This window comes from Hakea prostrata, chromosome 4 (genome assembly GCF_041222555.1).
Source record: "Hakea prostrata isolate BN-2017 chromosome 4, UWA_Hpros_2, whole genome shotgun sequence".
NCBI lineage: Eukaryota > Viridiplantae > Streptophyta > Magnoliopsida > Proteales > Proteaceae > Hakea > Hakea prostrata.
This window is the reverse complement of record NC_142603.1, coordinates 28,506,752-28,532,643: the sequence shown is the minus strand read 5'-3', so window position 1 is coordinate 28,532,643 and position 25,892 is coordinate 28,506,752. Positions and strand designations below refer to the sequence as shown.

At 39.4% G+C, this 25,892-nt stretch overlaps 1 protein-coding gene across 1 annotated transcript; it reads left to right on the top strand.

Moving 5' to 3' along the window:
- The first annotated feature begins 11,124 nt into the window (after positions 1-11,124).
- Positions 11,125-25,357, top strand: LOC149018647 (uncharacterized). The gene is made up of 2 exons (XM_089153935.1): positions 11,125-11,752; positions 25,179-25,357. The coding sequence occupies exons 1-2, from the start codon at positions 11,125-11,127 to the stop codon at positions 25,355-25,357; spliced, it is 807 nt and encodes a 268-aa protein (XP_089010061.1).
- Positions 25,358-25,892: the final 535 nt, after the last annotated feature.

The following is a 25,892-nucleotide window of genomic DNA, read 5'->3' as shown; positions in this document are numbered from 1 at the left end:
AATCCAGCACAGATAGAGGTCCTTGCACAACAGTGAAACAACAGTGAAGGTAGGCACTTGCAATTTCAGAAAACTCTCCATCGGGAATGGGGAGTTCTTGCTAACCTTTCCGCATTTGGGACAGCTACATGAGGATTTCCATTAGCAACAATACAGGTCTCATTATGAAGAGTCATAAAACCTGTCATCATTTGATTAAATTGCGTAGCTTGCTGTTGCATGATATTGCCCATGATGTTGGCAATATCTTGAAAACTTCCCACTAGCAAAGCACCAGGTGGATCAGTAGTAGTCTAACCATTCACAGAGTCTGCTATCCAGGGGTACCATCAGGTATGGTCCCATTAAGAACACCATCGTTCTCATTACTACCAGTACCAACATTGCGATTCCTCAAAGTAACCATTCTGCAAAATCGAAAGGAATCAAAACACCGAAAATCGAAGATTCATCAATATCCACTTGATCAAAAGCTTGGAAAACTCAAATCAGACTTAGAATCATCATATAGTCATCAAACAGCCATTCATGGGTCCAAAAATCAATTTTTCCAAAATTCAACATAAATTGGGCATTCTGTGACTTTGGTTCGATTGCTTTGTCAACTGGCCCTGTGCGTGAATTTTAGCTTTTAAACTCATTTCTCCATATCAAAACACACTTCAACTTCAAAACACTTAAAAGAGAGCTCTGGGGAAAGGTTGTCCAAGAGTTTCAAAGGCTAATCAAGGTGGTTTAGGTCTTCTACATCAACACTATGATACACATTGATCATCACTCAAAGGTAAACACTATTCTTCTCTCTCAAAAGCTTCCAAACTTGCTTGCATTCATCCAAATCCATGAAATACATGTTGCAATAGTTAGGAATCATGCCTAGGAACACTTAGAAACATGCTCCATGATATTTTAACATGATGCCATGCTTCTACAACAAGTTCTAAAGATTTCATGGTCACTTTACACTATTCACACAATAAAAAATCCCTCTTTTGAAAAACATCAATTATTTTCAAACCACAAGGAATTTCGGCACCAAATCAATTTCTACATGCTTGATATGATATGGCAGAGGTGTGCATGCAATTTGATTGAAACAATCTCAAAAATCCAATTTTGAACTAAAAAGCAAAAATCTGCTTTTCCTTTTTGCTGAATTTTCACTTTTAGACCATGCACATGCTAGTATGTTCGAATCACAATTTTGCCAAATAAAAATTTTCCGAAAAATGATGAAAACTCCCTTCTTGCTGAATTTTCTACAAAAACACTAACAACAAACTTATTTTGTCTTGTTAATAGATATACACATCATGCCATCACGAGGACGACAAATAGGTGGTAGGAGAGGTAGAGGTAGAGTACCACTCCTAGAGCCACGGGATGTGGTCATCCATCGGGATCGCTTTGTCACTCCATAGGTAGAGTTCTTGTACGAGGTCTACTTCGAACATTGACGTATTGAGTATGGTCGGCTACTATGATACGACAACTCAGGACATTTCGGATCCAACAAAGGTTCGATATCATGCATTGGACACATCTATTCACTGCAGATCTACCAGTATATCCGGAGTTAGTGAGGTTGTTCTTCTACAACCTATCATCTTTTTGCGAGGGCAGGTGTGAAATCCAACCCTAGCCTAACCCTGACCTTGACTAGGTAACCCTGATGTTTGTAGGTTTAAAGATCCGAAGTGGAGGAAGAAGCCAACTGTGGGCCCTCTCAGTAGAAGACATGGTGTTCGATTCCGAACCCATGGATATTGATGATGGTGCTCCAAACTTGGAAGCATTGTCAGTGTTTGATAAGAAACTTCACCTTGAAGAAGGGGAGTTTAGTTGATGGACCTAATGCACTTCCAAACTTGATTCGAAGGTAATTCTCTGACCTAGACTATTCATTTGAGATGTAGGAAGAAGCCCATTTTTTGAGTTGATCTGGCCTTTCATTTCCCTATTCTAAGTTGTTGTCCTAGCTTGGTCGACTGGCCCAGTCAACCAAGTGATTATTAAATCCAAGAACAGCTGATTTTTAAGTTATTTTATGCCCTACTTAAGTGGACTTCATAGTTAGGACCCTATTTTATTGCTAGAACCTCTTGAGAATGTGGGAAGACTCCTTTTAGGCCTCTCCTTGGAAGTGGTGAGTGTTCTTGCAATATTCCTCATTTCCCTTTCCCAAGATCATCTCCAAGGTATGTAATCTCTCATTCTCTCTCTAATCTACTCCTACCTCATCTTCTTCTTGCTGTTGGGACTATGAAGAAGGTGCTGCAACTTTGCAACCACCTCTTCTATTGTCTCTTGATTAGTATGAACCCCCATCTCTATTCTATCAATGCTATGTTTCCTATACATGATTCTTAACCTTGCATTTCTATGATTTTCTTCATATCAACATGACTTCATCTCCTCAACTGATTTCTATAGCATACTAAGTTTGATTACATGTTAGTAGCTAATTTATTGCTCATCATTCTATTGATTTGATCCTTGATTTCCCTTTTGCATTTGCAATTGATTTCATTGAAGAACATGATTTTAGCATTTAGAAGTTAGGGTTTCAAATTGGGGATTCTTGATTTGATCATTGTTAAATGTTAATTCTTCATTAGATAGTCTTAGTATACTGTTCCTAATATCCTTTCAAATTTCAGAGTGATCCGAGTCCCGAAAGCTAGGTTTTGGATCAAAAATCCAAAATCTGCCCCGTTACTGTTCACCTGGTCAACTGCTTGGTCGACTGAGTCAATCAACCAAGCCAGTCAGCCAAGTGAATACAACTTTGTGTATTCAGCTGTTTTGATCCATTTGACCTCCGATTTGCTTGTTTCTTCTTCTGATTTTGCACATATAATTGTCTGAGATTCAAGTACTAACCTTGGGACCATTCTCCTTGATCTCCGAACCTTCTTCGATTCGAGTTAAGGACGGTTGTTACCATAATTACATAGACTACTTGAATATTGTTTCTATTTTGGGAAGTCCTTAGATTCACTTCAATATTGTATTTCTTAGCATTGTATGACTGCTGTAAGTACTTCAAGTACATTAATGCCATACTTATGTATTCTTTTGCGATTATGAATATTGTCATATCCACCTAGCTGGTACCCTACCTGGCATACCTGAGTATGTGATCCACAGCCCCAAAGATCAAGTATCGAGGAAATCATCCTGCCACATAAGCAATAACATAATCAAGAACATAAATAATCAATATGCAAAGTACCAATTAGAGATCCAAATAAGGAAGGAAATAGACTAAATCACATCAGAGTGCGAAAGGTAATAATAAAGTCAAGTCATAAAGTAAAGTGAGGCGAAAAACTCACTCTACCCAACAGCGAAATAGTAGCTCAAAAAGAAAGGAAAGAGATTACAACTAATCCCAAAAAGAAGTGCAATGAGTAACTAAATCGTTTTCAATTTTATAGAGAACATCTCTATAATTGTAAATCTCAAAAATAGCACAAGGACGCTTCCATTCTATCGACGGGCTAAGCATTGTACGCAGCGTGACCACTGAAACATATGATGCATTATGATTCTAACTATATCTATGTATGCTGGTCTCTATTGGCAAACATGTCTTAAGTCATAGCATCGTACTTCTTTAAGAGGGCCTCATCTCACAACGCCGGTTGGTAGTGGGTCCTTCATCCCTCGGGACAATCCATGGCTGGGGGTATAGGTCACCGCTCTCTCACATCACCGTTGGTCTAAGTACTGGCGCATGTCAAGGTTAAAGCCTAGCCAAATGTGAGTCTTCTACTTAGTTATATCAACTCAGTTCCAGATACGTCCATTCCTCGCCCCTGGCGATCCTTTCCGGTATCCTTCACGCTAGAATCCTCATAGTCCCTGACTACGGACTCATCAACCCTATTGGTTATCCACATATGGTAAACGGGAAGTTCTCAAGTCCCCTCACGGGTTGGTTACCGGTCTTGAGCGCACATGAGCCCAAGTCTATCCATATGCAACTCTACCAATGAATGTCCCCCACAATGTGATTCCTGTCCTCTCATGGGTTGGTTACCGGTCTTGAGCACCCATGAATTCCCATTGCTACCACGGGTTGTTCGGTCACAATACCCCTCCGACTAGGGTCTGATCTAACGGGGACATCCTAGCCAAACACTGCTAGACAATCCTAAGTATGACAACCAACAATTCAGGAAGGTGTCAAAATGCATCTCCGAAAACATCCCATAATATTCTCGTTGATGTCTAAGGACAGAAGTGTCAAAAAGACACCTCTCCTTTCCAAACCATACCTAATCAGTCACTATCATCAATCAGTCACATCACAAGTATAGTAACTCCCCATATGGAAAGTAATCAAGAACATGATCCAACTCATATATATTTGGCAAGTAAAGTCATACGTAAACTAAATAATATAAATAAGTAATGCTACTGTAATTAGAGTAGTTGCATCAGTAGTACATCAATATAAAAATCTATTTATGGAAATAAATCAGAAAGATTCAATTATGGAAACTAAATCATGCAACCTATGTAAACTTTCCTTACCTTAAATAATTCACAAAGAATCTCGAGAATAAAGGAAGATCTTTTCTAAACTTGGAAGGGGATCCTAGACAATGTACATACCTTATTAGGAAAGATATCCAGAAGATAGGAATCAAATCAACTAAAAATAAACCAAAACAGAGGCTACTGTCTTCATTGGTCGATTGATTGGTCTACTGACTCAGTCGACTAACAGAGTCAGTGATAGACAAAATCAAAGATTTCTGATCCGAAATCTGAATTTTGTGAGTCGAATTGCTACCAAACAAGAAGGGAATGCTATGACAGTGTATTGGTCTAAAGAGAAACTCAAAACCCTAACAATCATCAAGTCCTAAAGTCACAGATTAGGAAATAAAACTTACCATAAATAGGACAGTCAGGGTTCTTGGAGAAATCATAGCAAATTCATGGAGGGAAAACTAAAGAATGAAAGATTACTAATCTAATAAAGAAATCATGGAAAGCATGTATAGAACTTCTAGAAAAACAGATCTAAGCTTGAAGAACTTTGAATCAAAATAAGAAAGAAGATGAAGACATGGTTTCCTTCAAAAGCAACTGATGATCTTGATTAAGATCATCCATCAAGCCTTAAATCCTTAGGAAAATTAGAGGAATGAATGAAGTGATGGTTGCAACAGGGATGCAACATCAACCCCACTGTTCTCAGTCAGAAAGAAAAGAAAAACAAAAAAAAACTAAAAATGGAGAAGAGAGGGTGATCATATACCTTGTGATGCAAAAGCAAGAGAAATGATGAAGATCCAACAAGGAAACCACCAAGGTGCAATGGAGATGATTTGGGGAGAGCCCTAGTTCCTTCCAAAAAGTTTGGAGGCACAAAAGACGAATTAGACTTTAAGTTGGGCTTAAATAGAGTATCCAAGACCTAATTCAGCAAAACAGATCTCATTGGTCGATTGATTGGTCGACTGGCCCATCAACCAATCAGGACCAGCAAGGCCAGGGTAGGGAATTGAAAGTTCAGATCAAATCCGAACTTAATGGGATTTTGCACACACACCGTGTGGCTTACCTAGCATGTAGAAACGCCTTTGAACCAAGTCAGAAAATACTCCAAGTCCATCAACTAATCCGATCTTTCCCAGTCCTGAATAAGTTTCTATAATTGGAACACTGTCATCAACTTCCATGGATTCTAAACCAAAAACCAAGTCTTCCACTGAGATGGCCCATAGTTGACTTCTTCCTTTACTTCGGGTTGTTGGACATACAAACAACAGGGTTTCCGGGTCAAGGTCAGGGCTGGATTTCATAAATATTCATTATGTTAATTGCATGTGCAATTGATCATGTTATTATATATCTTTCTATATGATGAAATATCATTTGAGTATGATAGGATTGAATCGGAAATGTGATTGATTAAGTATGATTTGGGATCAGGCAATGTCCTTTTGACATTTTTGTCCTTGGACATCAGTGGGAATAGAATGGGATATTTTCGATGGTGCCCTTAAGCACTTTCCTAGATTATTGGATGTCATGCATAGGGCTTGTCTAGTGGCGTTTGCCTAGGATGTCCTTGTTGTATCAGACCCAATTCGGAAGGGTATTAAGACCGAACGACCCGTGGTAGCAATGTGGATTTGTGGGTGCTCAAGATTGGTAACCAACCCATGAGAGGATAGATCACATTGCGGATACTCATGAGAGGCCATTTATTGATAGGGTTGCAAATAGCTAGACATGGGCTCACGGGGGCTCGAGACGTGGGAATAGAATGGGATATTTGAAACAACTTGCAGATACGCTGGCTGCTTCTCATTTGGAACTAGATCCGAATCAAATCACTGAATGATTTGAGAGTATGCAACATCAAATACTTGAAACGCAAAATCTGATGAGAACATTCATCAAGCAAGTCGGAATTCAACCAGAAGGAAGAGTTCTGATCTTACTAGCTAGAATATCTCGAACTCTTTCTCGAGATGAGGCGATTTCTGTTCCAAATCCTCATATTCAAAGGTCAAGAGAAAGTCAAAGAAGATCAATTCTCAGGGAAGGATCGGGAGAAAGTGCAGATCCAAATTATTTTCCTTTGGAATCTGAAGATCAAGGATCATCCAAGGACGATCGATTAAGCTACATTCAAAGTAAAAAGAGTAGAAGTCTTGGAAATCGGAGAGAGAAACAAGGAGATCAGAAGGTAGCAGATCTAAAGTTCACGGATTTGAAATCAATAAAAGATTTCGTATCCTGGACGATCAAATTCAACGATTGACGAACAAGGATAACGGAGAAAAAGTGGAAGAAGCGATGAATCAAAATCCATTTTCTAAGGATATCATGTCAGCACCATTGCCGCACAATTTTAAGCTTCTGGTGTTCACAATGTATGATGGAAGCACAGATCCGATGGAACACCTGGCTCAATTCAATTCCATTATGATGTTGGCAGGTAATTCTGATGTTTTAAAGTGTCGATCCTTCCCATCATCGTTGAAAGGTCCTGCAACAACTTGGTTCTTCAGTTTATTACCGGATTCCATTAGAGATTTTAGAGATTTGACAAAAATATTCTTGTGGAGATTCCAAAGTAGTATGAAGAGTAGCAAAACAGTGGATAATCTAGCTGCAATCCATCAGAAGTCAGGAGAATCAGTTTGAAGTTATATGAAAAGATTCAATCAAAAATCAATTCAGATAAAGAATTTGAATGAAGCAATAGCGTATGATGCTATGTTCAGAGGTCTGACAGATACTCATTTGTTAGATTCTAATCATGAACAAACTAGCAAACATAGCAGAATTGACAACTCGTTGTAATCAATATGCTAACATGAAAGATATCCTTCAGGAGAGGAAAGAGACTGATGGCGATGGGAGCAAAAACAGGGAAGATGGAGTTATGAGGTCTGATCAGAGGGATCGAAAGAACAACATAAATTATCCAAGAAATGGTCCTGATCGCCAAATTAGAAGGGATATTCCGAGACCATTCCTGGAAAACTATACTCCTCTTAATACTAGAAGGTCAGAAATTCTAATGCGAATTCAACATCAAGGATTTGTAAAATGGCCAGCACCGATGATAGCAAAGGCAAATGAACAGAATCCAAATAGATTTTGCAGATATCACAAAGATCATGGTCATGATATTGATGATTGCAGAATCCTGAAAAATGAAATTGAATGATTAATTAGTCAAGGGAGACTGGATCATTATGTTCAAAAGAGAAATGGAGGTAATCGGAGAAATGTTGCTGATCAGCCGAGAAGATGGGATAACCAGGTACCAGTAAGGGAGGACCAGGCGAAAAGATATTTTCAGTCTAGTTCTCCAGATGAAAATGCTAAACATCAAGAAAACCAGCGGGTTCAGCAGAAGCTGTCTCCTGTCATGACCATCTTGGGGAGTTTAGATTTAAACTCAATTTCAAAGTCTAAGGCTCTTGTCAGGTATGTCAATGCTGTCAAATCTCATATTATTTCTAAAAGAATTAAGAAGATGAAAGAAATAATCTTCTTAGAGGAGGAGATGGAAGGAATTCATGAGCCACATGATGTGCCATTGTTGTGGTCATTGAGGTGGCAAACAGGGATATCCACAGGGTTTTAATTGATACGGGATCTTCTATGGATATTATGTTTTATGAAACCTTTCAACGGTTGAAGATGGATGCAGTCAAAATAAAACCTTGCGGAACAAGACTATTGGGTTTTCTGGAGAATCTACTTCGGTGAAAGGAACTGTGGAGTTAACAATTGCATTGGGAACGCATCCACAAACAGTAACTACGGTTACTAAATTTTTATTGATAAAGAATCTGTTGGCTTACAATATAATTTTGGGAAGGCCAACTCTGAATGCTATTGGAGCTGTGGTTTCAACGAGGCATTTAAAAGTAAAATTCCCAACTGAAGGAGGTATTGGAGAATGCAAATCTAATCAGAGAACCTCAAGACAAAGCTATACAACTTTCTTGAAAGATTCAAAATCACAAGGTAAAGGTCTTTCTCTTACTGTGTAGGTCATGGATAACAGGGATGAAGAAAAGATTCAGAGAGGAGAACCAGTGGAAAAGCTGGAAAAAATTTGTTTTGATCTCGAAAATTCAGACAGGGGAACCATGATTGGGGCTAATCAGACCAATCAGGACAAGGACCTGTTGAAAGAATTCCTTCGACTAAACGTAGATGTCTTTGCCTGGTCGGCACAAGATATGCCAGGTTTAAGCAGGGAGGTAGCAGAACACTGTCCCTAGATAGATAAATCCATTAAACTAGTAAAGCAAAGACGAAGGACTTTCTCATCAGAAAATCATGATGCGATTAAGGTCGAAGTAGAAAAGCTCAAAAAATCTAAATTTATTGAGCAGATTGAATAGACCAAATGGCTGGCGAATGTCGTAATGGTGAAGAAGCACAATAGCAAGTGGAGAATGTGTGTGGATTATACTGATTTAAACAAGGCATGTCCTAAGGATTGTTATCCTCTGCCATGAATTGATCAGTTGATTGATGCCACATCAGTTCAGCAAATGTTAAGCTTTATGGATGCTTATTCTGGTTATAATCAAATTCTTATGAAAATAGAGGACCAACCTCACACAACATTTATGACGAATTGGGAAAGCTATTGTTATAAAGTTATGCCTTTCGGATTAAAAAATGCTGGAGCAACATATCAGAGGGCAATGAATAAATTGTTTGCTGGTCAGATTGGAAGAAATATGGAGGTTGATGTGGATGATCTTCTCGTAAAAAGCCAATTTAGATCTGATCATCTCACTGATCTAAGGGAATGCTTTGATGTACTCAGAAAGCATGGAATGAGACTTAATCCTGAAAAGTGTGCATTTGGAGTTTCATCTGGTAAATTCCTTGGTTATATGGTTACACAGAGGGGTATTGAAGCAAATCCAGAAAAAATCAAGGCCATTCTGGATATGTCAGCACCCAGCAATATGAAAGAAATCCAAAGTTTAACAGGAAGAGTTACGGCATTGAGAAGATTCATATCAAAATCGGGAAATAAGTGTGCACCATTCTTCAAGGCGTTGAAAAGTTTAAATGCACTTAACGAATTCACGTGCTCAGAAGACTCAAAGTTCGTTTGAAGAATTAAAAAGGAGGCTGACCAGTCCGCCAGTTCTATCTTGACCAAAGCCAGGAGAGGTCTTGCAGATATATTTATCTTCTTTGAAGGCAGCAGTGAGTGCAGTATTAATCCGAGAAGAGGGTACTATCCAAAATCCTATCTACTTTGTAAGTCATACATTGTTAGATGCAGAGTTTAGATATCCGAAATTTGAAAAATAGGCTTTAGCTTTGATAATAGCAGCCAGAAAGCTTAGGCCCTATTTTCAGGCTCATCCAATTATTGTTCTTACTAACTGGCCTTTAAAGAAAATATTACATAAGCCTGATCTTGCCGGGAGAATGGTATCATGGGCAGTAGAGTTTACAGAACATGATATAGATTATAAGCCTAGAACCGCGATAAAGGCACAGGTCTTAGCTGATTTTATTGTTGAAAGTATTTCATCACCAGAGGAAGAGAAAGATTCTAGTGAAATATCTCTTGGGTGGATTCTTCATGTGGACGGATCAAGTATTTCTCAGGGATCAGGAGCAGGTGTGATTTTACAAAGTCCGTTCGAATTTGTAATTCAGAATGCTCGTCGATTTAACTTTCACGCTTCAAACAATGAAGCAGAATATGAAGCTCTCATTGCGAGATTACGACTGGTCAAGTCCCTTTGTGTACAAAACATTGAAGTAAAAAGTGATTCTGAGCTGGTGGTCATTTAAGTCAGAGGAGTATATGATGCGAAAGATGATCGGATAATCAATTATCTTAAGAAGGTGTTGGAATGTAAAAGATGGTTTTCACAATTCTCGATTATGAGAATATCCAGAAATCAGAACACAATGGCAAATTCTCTTGCGAAATTAGCATCTGCAAAATTTGCTTCTTTACCGCAAGTTGCATATATTGAGGAGCTGGATATTCCAGCATATTCAGAGTCAGAGATAATGGAAATTGATGCAGAAATATCTTGGATGGATCCTATTATACAGTATCTTAAAGAGGGTATTCTTTCTGAGGATAGAAAAGGCCAAAACTGTGAAAAGAAGAGCTGCCAAGTTTATTCTAAAGAATGAACTGTTATATAAAAGAACAATTTCTGGACCACTTTTGAAATGTTTGGGACCATCTGATGCACAATATGCTCTGGCGGAGGTCCATGAAGGAATCTGTGGAAGTCATCTAGGTGGGAAATCTTTGGCTTATAAAATTTTAAGGCAATGATTCTATTGGCCACGAATGCAAATTGAAGCAATTGAATATGTAAGGAGATGTCGTCAGTGCCAAATTCATGCTCCAATTCATAACCAACCGCCGGAGCAACTGACATCAATTCTCAATCCCATTCCATTTGCAATGTGGGGGATGGATCTACTTGGTCCATTTCCTGTTACGTCTTGAGGGAAAAAATTTGTGGTAGCTGCAATTGATTATTTCACAAAATGGGTGGAGGCTTCTAGCCTTAGCCACCACCACCACGAATCAAATTGAAAAGTTTTTCAGAAACAAGGTCATCTTCAGATATGGTCTGCCAAAAAGTGTTATTGACGGATCATGGAACTCAATTTGACAATGAAAGATTCAAGGAATTTTTTGCAGATTATCATATCGAATGCAAAAACTCTTCTATGGCATATCCTCAATGCAATGGACAAATCGAGGTAACTAACAGAACACTCTTACAGGGAATTAAGAGAAGACTGGACGAAGCTAACAGCCTATGGGTCGATGAGTTACCTCATGTGCTATGGGCGTATAGAACTATAGTCAGAACACCAACAGGAGAAACACCCTTTAAGCTGGCATATGGCGAGGCATTGGCTCCAGTGGAGGTAATGGTTGGATCAGATAGATCAGAGAGGTTTGATTCGATGACTAATGAAGAAGGATTGAGGGTAAATCTTGAATTTTTGGATGAAGTCAGGGAGAGAGCTCTATATCGAAATATAGAGTACCAAAGGAGAACAGTGGCGTACTATAACACTCGTGTCAGACCTAAATCTTTTAAAGTGGGGGATTTGGTCTTGAGGAAGAAATCAGTATTAGATCCGAGAAACTGTGGAAAGCTCTCTGCAAACTGGGAAGGACCATATGTGGTAACAAAAACTGTGAACAAAAATACATATTGGCTCAAGGATGCTTATGGAAGCCGTTTGAGGCGACCATGGAATGTAATTCACCTCAAGAAATATTATCAATAGAAAGGAAGCAGAATTTTCTGGTATTCTTGAAGAAATTATTCTATCAACCATTGTCATCAAAAAATTCTTCTTCAATTTGCGCAAAAGGTTTTTTTCGTTGAACCAGTCTCCTGATCATGCTTTCCAACGTTGATGGTCATTCCTTCCGAGGGTGATCCCGACTTTCCGAAGTCAGGCTCTAGAGTAAGCCAGCCTTCCGAGGCCTGATTATGCTAGCTGATCACGGATCATTCCTTCCGAGGGTGGTCCAGACTATTCGTAAGTCAGGCTCAAGTAGCCAGCCTTCTGAGGCCTGGTCATGCTTTCTGAAGGTGATCACGGATCATTCCTTCCGAGGGTGGTCCTGACTTTTCGTAAGTCAGGCTCAAGTATATTTATTCGAACCTTCTTCGGGTGACCGTCTGATCTCAACGATTAGATCCATTGGTGATAGATCCGTTCGTTGATGGGATAATGGATAACTTCCTTTGTTAGCACGATCATAGCGCGGCAGTTATTCGAGTAAGCATGATCGTTTGTTCTCGTAAGTGCCGTTAACCGTCCCCTTGACGATTCGTCCACTCCTAAGATTACGGATTTGGGCGTGCTTGTTAACCGGCTCGACAACGGTTTTTCCCGTATCAAGATCACATTCCCAAAATCAGTCATTCACATGCGCAACTGATATTTCAATACATAGAAAGATAATCATTCATACATGATCAATTCAATAAAAGAATCATATGAACAAGAGCTACTGTAGTTGAAGAGATTAGAGTAGTAATATAAGTATAAGAAAACTAAGACAACAGTAGTATGATCATGCAAATCCGAATCATAAACCAAAGATCATGCATTCTAGGTTATTATTAGAGAATCAACCATCCTTACCTTAAATAACTTCGAATAATTCCGGAGGAACAAAGAGGATAGGTCCAAGGTTAGCAAACAACCCTAAACAAGCATAAGTCAAACATTAGGAATAAACCCTAGAAGAGTAGAAGTCAAATGGATCGAAACATACGAAGAAATCCATTACTGTTAGCTTGGGCTGATTGGCTGGGTTAGGTTATTATTAGAGAATCAACCATCCTTACCTTAAATAACTTCGAATAATTCCGGAGGAACAAAGAGGATAGGTCCAAGGTTAGCAAACAACCCTAAACAAGCATAAGTCAAACATTAGGAATAAACCCTAGAAGAGTAGAAGTCAAATGGATCGAAACATACGAAGAAATCCATTACTGTTAGCTTGGGCTGATTGGCTGGGTTAGGTTATTATTAGAGAATCAACCATCCTTACCTTAAATAACTTTGAATAATTCCGGAGGAACAAAGAGGATAGGTCCAAGGTTAGCAAACAACCCTAAACAAGCATAAGTCAAACATTAGGAATAAACCCTAGAAGAGTAGAAGTCAAACGGATCGAAACATACGAAGAAATCCATTACTGTTAGCTTGGGCTGATTGGCTGGGTTGATTGCTCCAGTCTACCCAATGAACAGTGCGAAGCAAATTTCTGAATTTTGATCCGATACTACTCATCTTCCTGGATTCAAAACACTCTGAAAATTCAAAGAAACTTCTAGAACAGTAATCTAAGATAACTGTTGTTATAGAACAAGTGTTTCCATACAAAGCCTTGAATGGAGCCATGCCTATTGTTGCTTGATAACTGTTGTTATAGGCAAACTCAACTAAAGCTAAGTGTTCATCCTAATTGCCACCCATATCCACTAGACAAGATCTAAGCATATCCTCCAAAATCTGAATTGTCCATCAGATTGTGGATGATGAGCAGTACTCAAATTTAACTAGGTTCCCAAGGCTTTCTGCAAACTATTCCAAGTACTCATAGGCACTCTATGCAAAAGAACCACATTGTCCACATAAAGCCTAGATAGCTTATCCATAGTATGAGTGATCTTCATAGAAATAAAATGGGCTGATTTGGTAAACCTATCATTGATTACCCATACTATATCACTACCTTTACTTGTCTAAGGCAAGCTAGTCATGAAGTCCATAGTAATGTCTTCCCACTTCCAACTAGGAACAAGAAGGGGCTGTAGAAGTCCAGATGACAGTTGATGAATGGCCTTTACACGCTGACAAGTTTCACACTTGGCCACAAAGTTTTCCACATCAGTCTTCAAACCAATCCACCAGAAATGTTCTCTTACTTCCTTCTACATCTTAGTACTTCCTAGGTGCACTGTAAAAACTGATTGGTGTGCTTCCTTCAAGATTTCCTTCTTAATCTCATCAATAGCAGGCACACAAAGTCTTCCTTTAAATGACAACGCACCATCCATAGACATACCAAAATCGGGATCCGACCCAAGATTCGAAGAAATCTTCTCAATCTTCTCCTTCAATACTTGATCAGAAGCTTGTAGAGCAACAATTATGTCTTTAAGGGTGGATCTCGTTGTCATGGTAGAAAGAACAGAATCCAAACCCTCTAGAACAATTTCCAAACCAAGTTCCAAAATTGAAAACAACAACGGCTTACTCAAAGCATTCAAATCCAACTCTTTTCTTTTACTTTTCCTGCTAAGAGCATCAGCAACCACATTCGCTTTACCAGGGTAATACTGAATATCACAATCATAATCAGAGACTAATTCCAACCATCTTCTTTGTCTCATATTCAACTCCTTTTGGGTAAATAAGTACTTTAGACTTTTATGATCTGTGAAAATAAAAGTCGGCAACTGCTTTCACCTTCTTAGGGTCAACATGAATACCTTCTACTGAAACCACATGGCTGAGAAATACTACCCTTGAGAGCCAAAAGTCACACTTACTAAACTTAGCATAAAGCTTCTTTTCTCTCAATCTCTGCATGGTGAAACTAAGATGTCTCACATGCTCTTCTTCATTCCTTGAGTAAATCAAGATGTCATCAATGAAGACGATCACAATCTTATCAAGCACATCATGAAAAACTCAATTCATAAGGTCCATAGAAACAGCAGGAGCATTAGTCAAACCAAAGTGCATGACTCTAAAATCATAGTGATCATATCTCGTTTTGAAGGCTGTCTTGAAAATGTCACTAGACTTCACCTTAAGCTGATGACATCTAGGTCTAAAGTCAATCTTTGAGAACATGGCTGCACCTTTCAACTGATCAAAGAGGTCATCCATCCTAGGCAGCGGATATCTATTCTTAATGGACAGCTTGTTCAACTCCCAATAATCAATGCATAGATACATGCTACCGTCTTTCTTCTTCACAAATAGGACTGGAGCTCCCCAAGGTGATACACTTGGCTGTATAAAACCTCTATCTATGTCACATCCACCCAGTCGGTACCCTACCTAGCATACCTGAGTATGTGATCCACAGCCCCAAGGATCAAGTATCGAGGAACCATGCCTCCCACATACACAATAACACAATCATGAACAATATAATCAAAGTAATGTCACATAAACAATAAGATCAAGACAAGATTAAAAGAGATAAATATAATCAGAGTACGGAAGTAAAAGATACCAATGTATATATAATCGAAAAGAAGAGAGTGAGCGTAAATCACTCCCTAAGTGTAGTGGAAAGTAGTTCAAGTATCATAAAGGTTACAAATCCAAGTCTTAAAAGATAACATAAATAGTTAAAGATCTAAACTAAGGTTTCTTCATTTTTATACAAAATGTCCTCATAAGTGTAAACAAAAGACACTAAGCACGCCCGCTCCCACTCCAGGCTAGAGCTAATCCTGGAACGTAGCATAATCACCCACGAGATCTTCAGAGTAGTCTTCCCAGTAGCCAACACCCGGAGGGTAGTATGCATCATCAGTGGTCTCCTCATAATGGGAGCCATCAAGTTCTTCAACACTTGTAGGATACTTTAACAAAACATTGCACAAAAGGAGTGAGTTCAAAAGAACTCAGCAAGGCAAGTTATTCAATAATAATACAGATACATGACACACAACATAACATGATGCAAGATGATATGAAACAGATGACGCAGATATGAATCTAACTCTATGTATGTTAGTCTCTATGGTAGACATGCTATAAGTCACAGAACCATACTTTTCTTGGGTAGGTCTGGTCACTCGGCTCTAGTAGGCTGTGGGTCCTGCATCCCTCGGGACAATCCATGGCTGGGGTTTAAGTCACTACTCTCTCATATCACCATTTGGTATAAGTATTGGTGCATGTCACAGTAAAGCCTAACCCAATGCAAGTCATCTACTCAGTCGTATCAAGTCAGATCTAAATACTTCCATTCCTCGCCCGTGGCGATCCTTTCCGGTATCCTTCACACTAGAGTAAGCATAGTCTTTGACTATACGGACTCATCAACCCTATCGATCATCTACAAATAATAAACGGGAAGCTTTCAGGTCCTCTCACAAATTGGTTACCGGTCTTGAGCGCCCGTGAGCCCCAAGTCTAGTTATTTGCAACCCTACAAATAAATGGCCTCTAACGAGTATTCGCAATGTGATCTATGGCCTCTCACGGGTTGGTTACCGGTCTTGAGCGCCCACAAATCCCCATTACTATCATGGGTCGTTTGGTCTCAACGCCCTTCCGATTCGGGTTTGATATAACAAGGACATCCTAGCCAACACCACTAGACAAGTCCTACATATGACATCCAATAATCCAGGAAAGCGTCAATGGGCATCATTGAAAACATCCCATACTATTCCCTCCGATGTCCAAGGAAGAAATGTCAATAAGACATCCCCCAATCCCAAACTATAATTATCCAATCACATTCTCAATTCCATCATAGCATACATCAATGATATTTCATCATATGAAAAGAGATATAATATAGCATGGTCAATCACATATGTAATAAGAATGACTAATCATGATAATCAAAATGATATATAACATGGTACTCCTATCTTGAAGCACATACAACAGTCATAAGATGATAAGAACACCATAAACAATGTAAATCTACTAAGTTTCCAACATCAAAGTAATATTCACATATTGTGAAATCCAGCCCTTTCCTAACCTTGACCCTGAACCCGGATCCATTGGTGTTTGTAGGTCCGAAGACCCGGAGTAGTGGAACAAGAGACTTGTCGGCCCTCATAGTCAAAGATTTGGTGCATGACTCAGAGCCTATGGATATTGACAGTGATGCCCCTTACTTGGATACACTGTCAGTGTTCACCAAGAAACTGCACATAGAAGGGGGAGAGCGTAGTTGTAGTACGTGATACACTTCCAATCTCGTTCTGAAGGTATTTATCTATTCTAGACTTGTTGATTGACTTGTAGGAGAAAACCAAACTCAATTTGGATCAGTCTGGCCTTCCATTTCTCTGATTGAAGTTGTTGTTCAGGCTTGGTCGACTGGCCAGTCGACCAACAGAATAATAAATTCAAAAATTACAAAATTCTCTATTATTTTAACCCTACTTTTTGGGAACTCGTGAATAGAAGCTTAACCTAATCATTGGCACTCCAGAGCATGAAGAGTGAGCTTCCCAAAGCCCTCTCTTGAAGTTGCTGAAGATTCTTGGTCTCAATCATTGCATTCCCTCTTCATTCACTTTCTCAAGGTATGATTCCTCTCTCTCATTCTCTAATCTACTCTTTCCTCCACTCATTCTCACTATTGAGACTATGGCTGAAGTGCTGCAACCTTGCAAACACTTAGCCATGTGTTTCCTTTTCATCTCCATTAATTTCCTGAACTTCTTGCTATGCTATGCATTCAATACAATCAATAGCATTGCAATTCTATGATTCTTGTCATTCCAACTTGTCTTATCAACCTAAACTGATGTGTAGATGCATGCTAGGTCAGATTTATTATTGATTTATGATTCTAGTATAGTTCTTATCACTTCCTTAGCTGATTCCCCATCATTCCTTGCCATCGCAACAAACCCCATTTCAATTCTAGATGTTTAGCATATAGAACATAGGGTTTCAATTTGGGTGTTCCTAATTGGACCGTTGGATCATGATAATTTTCATTGTATAGTGTCTCTATATTTCTATGATCATTCTCTCCAAATTTCAGGTTGATCCGAGACCCGGAAGATCGGTTTTGGGCCCAATTTCCCTATGCTGCCCTTTACTGATCCTCTGGGTCGACTGCTTGGTCGACTAGTTAGTTGACCAGTCAGTCAACCTAAGAAAACAGCAACTCAACATTTGCTCATTTTGCTTCGTTTGATCTCCAAAAGAAGCTTGAAGATGTCAAAGTTGCTTGTAATTTTGCTGATGTGTTCCCAGATGATCTGTCAGGACTGCCCCCTGATATAGAAGTCTAGTTTTCCATAGACTTAACTCCTCGAGCGGCTCTGGTATCTAAAGCTCCATATAGAATGGCACCTACCGAGTTAGTAGAGTTGCAAACACAACTGAATGAGCTCTTAGAAAGAGGTTTTGTGCAGCCAATATCACCTTGGGGAGCTCCTCAGTCTTGTTTGTGAAGAAGGACGGTAGCATGCGTCTATGCATTGATTACTGGGAGTTGAACAACTTGACCGTCAAGAACAGATATCCGCTGCCCCATATTGATGACCTATTCAATCAGTTGAAAGGTGCGGCTGTGTTCTGGAAGATTAATTTGAGGTCTGGGTATCTTAGTTGAAAGTGAAGTCAAGTGACATTTTTAAGACAGCGTTCAGAACAAGGTATGGACATTACGAATTTAGAGTTATGCTTTTTGGTTTAACTAATGCTCCTGCTGTGTTCATGGATCTCATGAACCGAGTATTTCATGATGTGATCGATAAGTTTGTAATCGTGTTCATTGATGACATCTTGATCTACTCGAAGAGTGAAGAAGAGCCATGTGGAACACCTTAATTTCACATTGCAAAGGTTGAAAGAAAAGAAACTCTATGCTAAGTTTAGCAAGTGTGACTTTTGGCTCTCAAGGGTAGTATTTCTCGGCCATGTTGTTTCAGTCGAAGGTATTCATGTTGATCCTGAGAAGGTGCAAACAATTGCTGATTGGGAAAGACCGAAGACCGTGATTGAAATAAGAAGTTTCCTTGGATTGGCAGGATACTATAGAAGATTTATCGAGAATTTTTCTAGGTTGGCTGCTCCTATGACTAAGCTAACTAGAAAAGAAGAGAAGTTTGTGTGGTCGGAAGTTTGAGAGAAGAATTTCGAAGAGCTAAAAGTTAGATTGACAAGTGCTCCGGTTTTGACTATACTGATAGTTCCGGTGGTTTGACAGTCTACACTGATGCTTCCAAGATTTGTTTGGATTGCGTGTTGATGCAACATGGTAAGGTAGTGGCATATGCCTCTCCGCAATTGAAGAATTATGAGCGGAACTACCCCACTCATGATGTAGAGCTTGCCGCCGTTGTCTTTGCTTTGAAGATTTGGAGACATTACATGTATGGTGAGAAGATCGCTATCTTCACAAGTCATAAGAGTTTGAAGTACTTCTTCACCCAGAAGGAGTTAAACATGAGACAAAGGAGATGGTTAGAATTGGTCTCTGATTATGATTGTGACATCCAATATCACCCAGGTAAGGCTAATGTTGTTGTTGATGCTCTTAGCAGGAAAAGTCAGAAGAAAGTATTTGACTTGAATGCCTTGAGTCAACCTTTGTTGTATGCAATTGCGGGTTTTGATTTAGAAGTTGTTTCTGAAGGTTCAGATTTTGTTCTCTCCACTATGACAGCAAGATCTACCCTTAGAGATAGAATTGTTGCCTTGCAGAGTTCTGATCTAGAGTTGAAAGAGAAGATTGCTTTGAATTCCGGAATGGACCCTAATTTTAGTATGTCTATGGATGGTACTTTATTGTTTAGAGGTAGACTTTGTGTGCCAGTTGTTGAAGAAATCAAGAAGGAAATATTGAAAGAAGCACACAAGTCAATCTTTACAGTACACCCTGGAAGTACCAAGATGTACAAGGACTTAAAGGAACATTTTTGGTGGAATGGTTTGAAGTTGATGTTGAAGACTTTGTTGCCAAGTGTGATACTTGTCAATGTGTGAAAGTCGTTCGTCAACCTCTGTCTGCATTGCTTCAGCCTCTTCCTATTCCTAGTTGGAAGTGGGAAGATATCTCTATGGACTTCGTGACTAGCTTGCCTCGGACAAGTAAAGGAAATGACACTGTGTGGGTGATTGTTGATAGGTTGACCAAATCAGCCCATTTTATCCCTATGAAGATCACTTACACCTTGGATAAGCTAGCTAGACTTTATGTGGACAATGTGGTTCGTCTGTACGGAGTGCCTGGGAGTATTGTTTCTGATCATGATCCTAGGTTCACCTCAAGGTTTCGGAATGGATTGTAGAAAGCCTTGGGAATCCAATTGAATCTAAGTACAGCTCATCATCCACAGTCTAATGGACAATCTGAGCGGACAATCCAAATCTTGGAAGATATGCTTAGATCTTGTGTGGTGGATATAGGTGGAAATTGGGATGAACACTTAGCTTTAGTTGAGTTTGCCTATAACAACAGTTATCATGCAACAATAGGCATGGCTCCATTTAAAGCTTTGTATGGTAACACTTGTAGAACGATGTTGTATTGGACTGAGACCGGTGAAAGAAGAGTGTTGGGCCGGAGATGATTGAAGCTACAAGTGTGATGGTTGACATGATTAGAGAAAGAATCAAGTCTGCCCAGTCTAGACAGAAATCTTATGCCGGCAAGAGAAGAACCGATTTACAATTCCAATAGGGGATAAAGTTTTTCTTAAAGTATCACCTATGAAAGGGGTGACGAGATTCAATGTGAAAGGAAAGCTTAGCCCTTGCTTCATTGGACCTTATGAGATTTTGGAGAAGGTTGGACCTGTAACATAACGCTTGGCCTTGCCCCAATCTCTTGCTGGAGTTCATAATGTGTTTCTTGTTTCGATGCTTCGGAAGTACATAAAGAACCCGGAACACACACTACAGCAAATGCCTGAAGGACTTAGTGCCGATCTTTCTTACGATTAAGGACCAGCCGAGATCCTAGACAAAAAGGACAAGCAGTTGCGGAATGGCACCATCCCTTTGGTGAAGATTCGGTGAAAAAATACACCCCAAAAGAAGCTTCATGGGAAAAAGAAGATTCGTGCATGACTCAGAGCCTATGGATATTGACAGTGATGCCCCTTACTTGGATACACTGTCAGTGTTCACTGAGAAACTGCACTTAGAAGGGGGAGAGTGAAGTTGAAGTACGTGATACACTTCCGATCTGGTTCCGAAGGTAATTATCTATTCTAGACTTGTTGATTGACTTGTAAGAGAATACCCAACTCAATTTGGATCAGTCGGGCCTTCCACTTCCCCGACTGAAGTTGTTGTTCAAGCTTGGTCGACCGGCCAGTCGACCAACAGAATAGTAAATTCGAAAGTTACAAAATTCTCTATTATTTTAACCCTACTTTTTGAGAACTCGTGAATAGAAGCCTAACCTAATCATTGGCACTCCAGAGCACGAAGAGTGAGCTTCCCAAAGCCCTCTCTTGAAGTTGTTGAAGATTCTTCATCTTAATCATTGCATTCCCTCTTCATTCACTTCCTTAAGGTATGATTCCTCTCTCTCATTCTCTAATCTACTCTTTCCTCCACTCATTCTCACTATTGAGACTATGGCTGAAGTGCTGCAACTTTGCAAACACTTAGCCATGCGTTTCCCTTTCATCTTCATTAATTTCTTTTCATTCTTGCTATGCTATGCATTCAATACAATCAATAACATTGCATTTCTATGATTCTTGTCATTCCAACTTGTCTTATCAACCTAAAATGATGTGTAGTTGCATGCTAGGTCTGATTTATTATTGATTTATGATTCTAGTATAGTTCTTATTACTTCCTTAGCTGATTCCCCATCATTCCTTGCCATTGCAACAAACCTCATTTCAATTCTTGATGTTTAGCATATAGAACATTGGGTTTCAATTAGGGTATTCCTAATTGGACCGTTGGATCATGATAATTTTTATTGTATAGTGTCCCTATATTGCTATGATCATTCCCTCCAAATTTCAGGTTGATCCGAGAACCGAAAGATTGGTTTCGGGCCAAATTTCCCTATGCTGCCCGTTACTGATCCTCTGGGTCGACTGCTTGGTCGACTGGTCAGTTGACCAGTCAGTCGATCAAAGGAAAACAACAACTCAACATTTGCTTGTTTCACTTCGTTTGATCTCCGATTTGATTGTTTCCTTCTCTAATGTTACTTATATGTTATCTAAGGTTCAAGAACTAAGTTGTGGACTATTCTAAGTGGTATTTGCTATTATTCTATTCCATTAAGGTAAGGACAGTTATACCCATATGTGTTTATTCAATGATGATTGGCAACTTGATATGCTTTACTTATCAATTCTATTTAGACATCATATGACTACTGTAGTTGTCTTTTAACTGTAGTAACATGTTTAATCACTCTTGTATATCATGTCTATTTAATTATTGTTATTTACATTACAGTTGAATTTTGCGATGTTATGATATGACTTTCAAGATGATGATGTATCATGTATGTGTGATATGATGAATTGAGAATGTGATTGGATAAGTATAATTTGGGATTGAGGAATGTCCTATTGACATTTCTGTCCTTGGACATCAGAAAGAATAGTATGGGATGTTCTCCGAAGGTGTCCATTGACACTTTCCTGGATTATTGGATGACATATATAGGACTTGTCTAGGAGTATGGCTAGGATGTCCTTGTCATATCAGACCCAAATCGGAAGGGTATTGAGATCGAACGACCCGTGGTAGTAGTATGGTTTGATGGGCGCTCAAGACTGGTAACCAACCCGTGAGAGGACATTGATCATATTACGGATACCCGAAAGGGGCCATTATTGGTAGGGTTGCAAATAGTGAGACTTGGGCTCACGGGCGCTCGAAGATCGGTGAGTCATATCCGTGAGGGGATGTGAGAGCTTCCCGTCTACTATTTGTAGATGACCAACAGGGTTGACGAGTCCGGTGAGTAATATCCGTGACTCTAGTGTGAAGGATCCGGAAAGGATCGCCCGGGGCGAGGAATTGATGTATCTGGATCTGACATGGTATGACTGAGTAGATGACTTTCATTGGTCTAAGCTTTACCGTGACATGTACCAATACTTATACCAATGGTGATGTGAGAGAGTGGTGACCTAAACCCCAGCCATGGAATTGTCGTAAGAAAGTATGGTGCCTACCCAAGGAAGTATGGTGCTATGACTTAAAGCATGTCTACCAGACTAGCATATGTAGAGTTAGAATCATAATTGCATCATCTGTCTCATATTATGACTTGTATCATATGGTTTATGAACTATGGATTAACTACCTTAGTTCCTTTGAAATCATTCCTTTATGTGCATTTGCTTTGTTAGACTATTCTAGAAGTTTTGAAGAGTCCGATGGCACGTCCTTCAAAGCACACTATGATGAGCCACACTACCCTCAGGGTAGTGGCTACTATGAAGATTATTGTGAGGGTATCGAAGAGGACTATGCTGCAAGCAGGATTAGCCCGACACTGGTGTTGGAGCAGCTGTATTGGACTTCGGATATTTACACTTATGAGGATGTGTTTTATGTGACCGAAGAAACATTTGGTTGATGTTACATTTCGAATTCTTATTAAGACCGGATCTATAACTTAACTTTCTTTGATATATTCCTTAGATTTTGGTTTTGTAAACTTAACTTAGATTTGCTACTTTTCGCTGCTATGTGAGGAAGTGACTTTTGATCACTCTCCCTCTTTCCTTTTGGATTATATATATCTTGGTATCACCTTTATTTTGCACTCTGATCCTCTGTTTTATCTTATTCATGATTCTTTATTATATGCTTAAACCATGATTATTATCGTTCATGATTGTGTTATCGCGTATGTGGGAGGCATGGTTGCTCGATACTTGATCTTCGGGACTGTGGATCACATACCCCGGGTATGCCCGATGGGATACCAGCTGGGTAGATGTGACACATATCCTATGTAATTATGGTAAACAACCATCCTTACCTTAAGTCAATTCGAAGATGATCCAAAGATCAGATAGAAAAGTCCCAAATTCAGTACTTGCACCCTAGACAATCACATGTGCAACATCAGAAGAAGAATCAGCAAATCGAAGGTCAAACGGATCAAATCGAGCAAAATCAACAATTATGGGTTTAGCTGGTCGAATGGCTTGGTTGGCTAACTCAGTCGATCAAGCATTCGACCAACTGAACAGTGTCGAGGTTGAATAGTGATTTTTGGTCCGAAACCTGTCTTCCGGAGCTCGGATCATTCCAAAATTTGGAGGGAATGTTAGGAACGGTAAATGGAGACTATCTAGCAAAGAATTACAATCAATCAATGGTTTAATTAGAATCCCCAATTAGAAACCCTAACATCTATATGCTAAACATCATGTTCTATAATGAAATCGATTGCAATTGCAAGGAACAATAGGGAATCAGCTAAGGGAATGATAAACAATAGATTAGAATCATATACTAATAAGAAATCAGACTTAGCATACTATACAAATCAGTTTAGGCTAAAAAATAAAGTTTCTATGAAGAGAATCATAGAAATGCAAGGTTAAGAATCAAAATGGGAGCATAACATAGCTTGATTGAAAGGGGTTTAAGCAAATGGAAAGGGGGAAACACATGAATGGGTGGTTGCAAGGTTGCAACACCTTATTCATAGTCTCAACAGCAAGAGAGAGAAGAGGTGAGAGTAGAAGAGAGAGAGAGAGAGAGAGAGAGAGAGAGAGAGAGAGAGAGAGAGAGAGAGAGAGAGAGAGAGAGTGTGTGATAGAAAACATACCTTAGAGAAGAGATTTGAGCAAAGAGACAATGATTCTTGAAGAAATGCTTCACAACTACCAAGGAGATGTCTTGGGAAGCTCTCTCCACGTTCTCAGGAGGCTAAATTATTAGAATAGGGTTCTTACTACGAGATGCCCTTTTGTAGGCATAAAATAATCAAGAAAAATGCAATTTTCGCATTTAATAATTTGTTGGTCGACTGGGCCAATCGACCAAGCAATCGACAAGGCAAGAACAACAACTTGGATCAGGGAATTGGAAGGCTAGATCAACTCAAATTCACTTGGGCTTTCTCCTATAAGTCAATCAACAAGTCTAGGTCAGAGTATTACCTTCGGATCAAGTCCGGAAGTGCATTAAGTACTTCAACTAATCTTCCCCTCTTCTAGGTGAAACTTCTCACCAAACACTGACATTGCATCCAAGTAACGGGCACCACCATCAATGTCCATAGGTTCGGAATCAAACACCATGTCTTCAACTGAGAGGGCCCACAACTGCCTCCTTCCATCACTTCGGGTCTTCGGACCTACAAACATCAAGGATTCCGGGTCAAGGTCAGGGTTAGGCTAGGGCTGGATTTCACAGTCTATGAGCTCATTTCAGCTGGTTCTGTAATTCTTTCAATTCGGTAGGTGCCATTCTATATGGGGCTTTAGATATCGGTGCAGCTCCTGGAATTAACTCAATCGAAAACTCCAAATCTCTATCAAGAGGCAATTCTGACAAATCTTCTAGAAAAAACATCTACGAAGTCACAAACTACCTCGACTTCCTTAAGCTTCTTCTCTTCCTCGACCTTGCTTCCATGTGAAGCACTTTCTAGTAATGTACATATTTGCATCAATGCGGTCAAAGTCTTCTTACTAACTCTTCTTTTCTCACCTTGAAATTCAAAAATTGAATTTCCACCAATCTGAAATTGGATCTTCCTTGAAGAACAAAGAATCATAGCTTTATGGGCTGTCAACCAATCTATTCCCAAAACAATATCAAAGTCCTTCATATCAAGGAGTACTAAATTGGCTATCAAATTCTTCTCATAAACCAACACAGGACATTCTTCTAACACTTTATCTAGTTTCACAACAGATCTAGTAGGAGTACTAATAATCAAATAACTAGATAGGTTCTTGGGTGTCAAGTCAGTTTTTCTAACAAATGCAGATGAAATGAACAAATGAGATGCACCCGTATCAAATAATACAAATGCAAGTATAGAAGTGACTAACAATGTACTTGTCACAACTTCATGGTTCGCATCTTGTTCAGTACCTGATATACTAAACACTCTTCCCAGATGGAGGGGCAGGAGCACTTCACTACAGGGGTAGACAGCTGATTCGTCT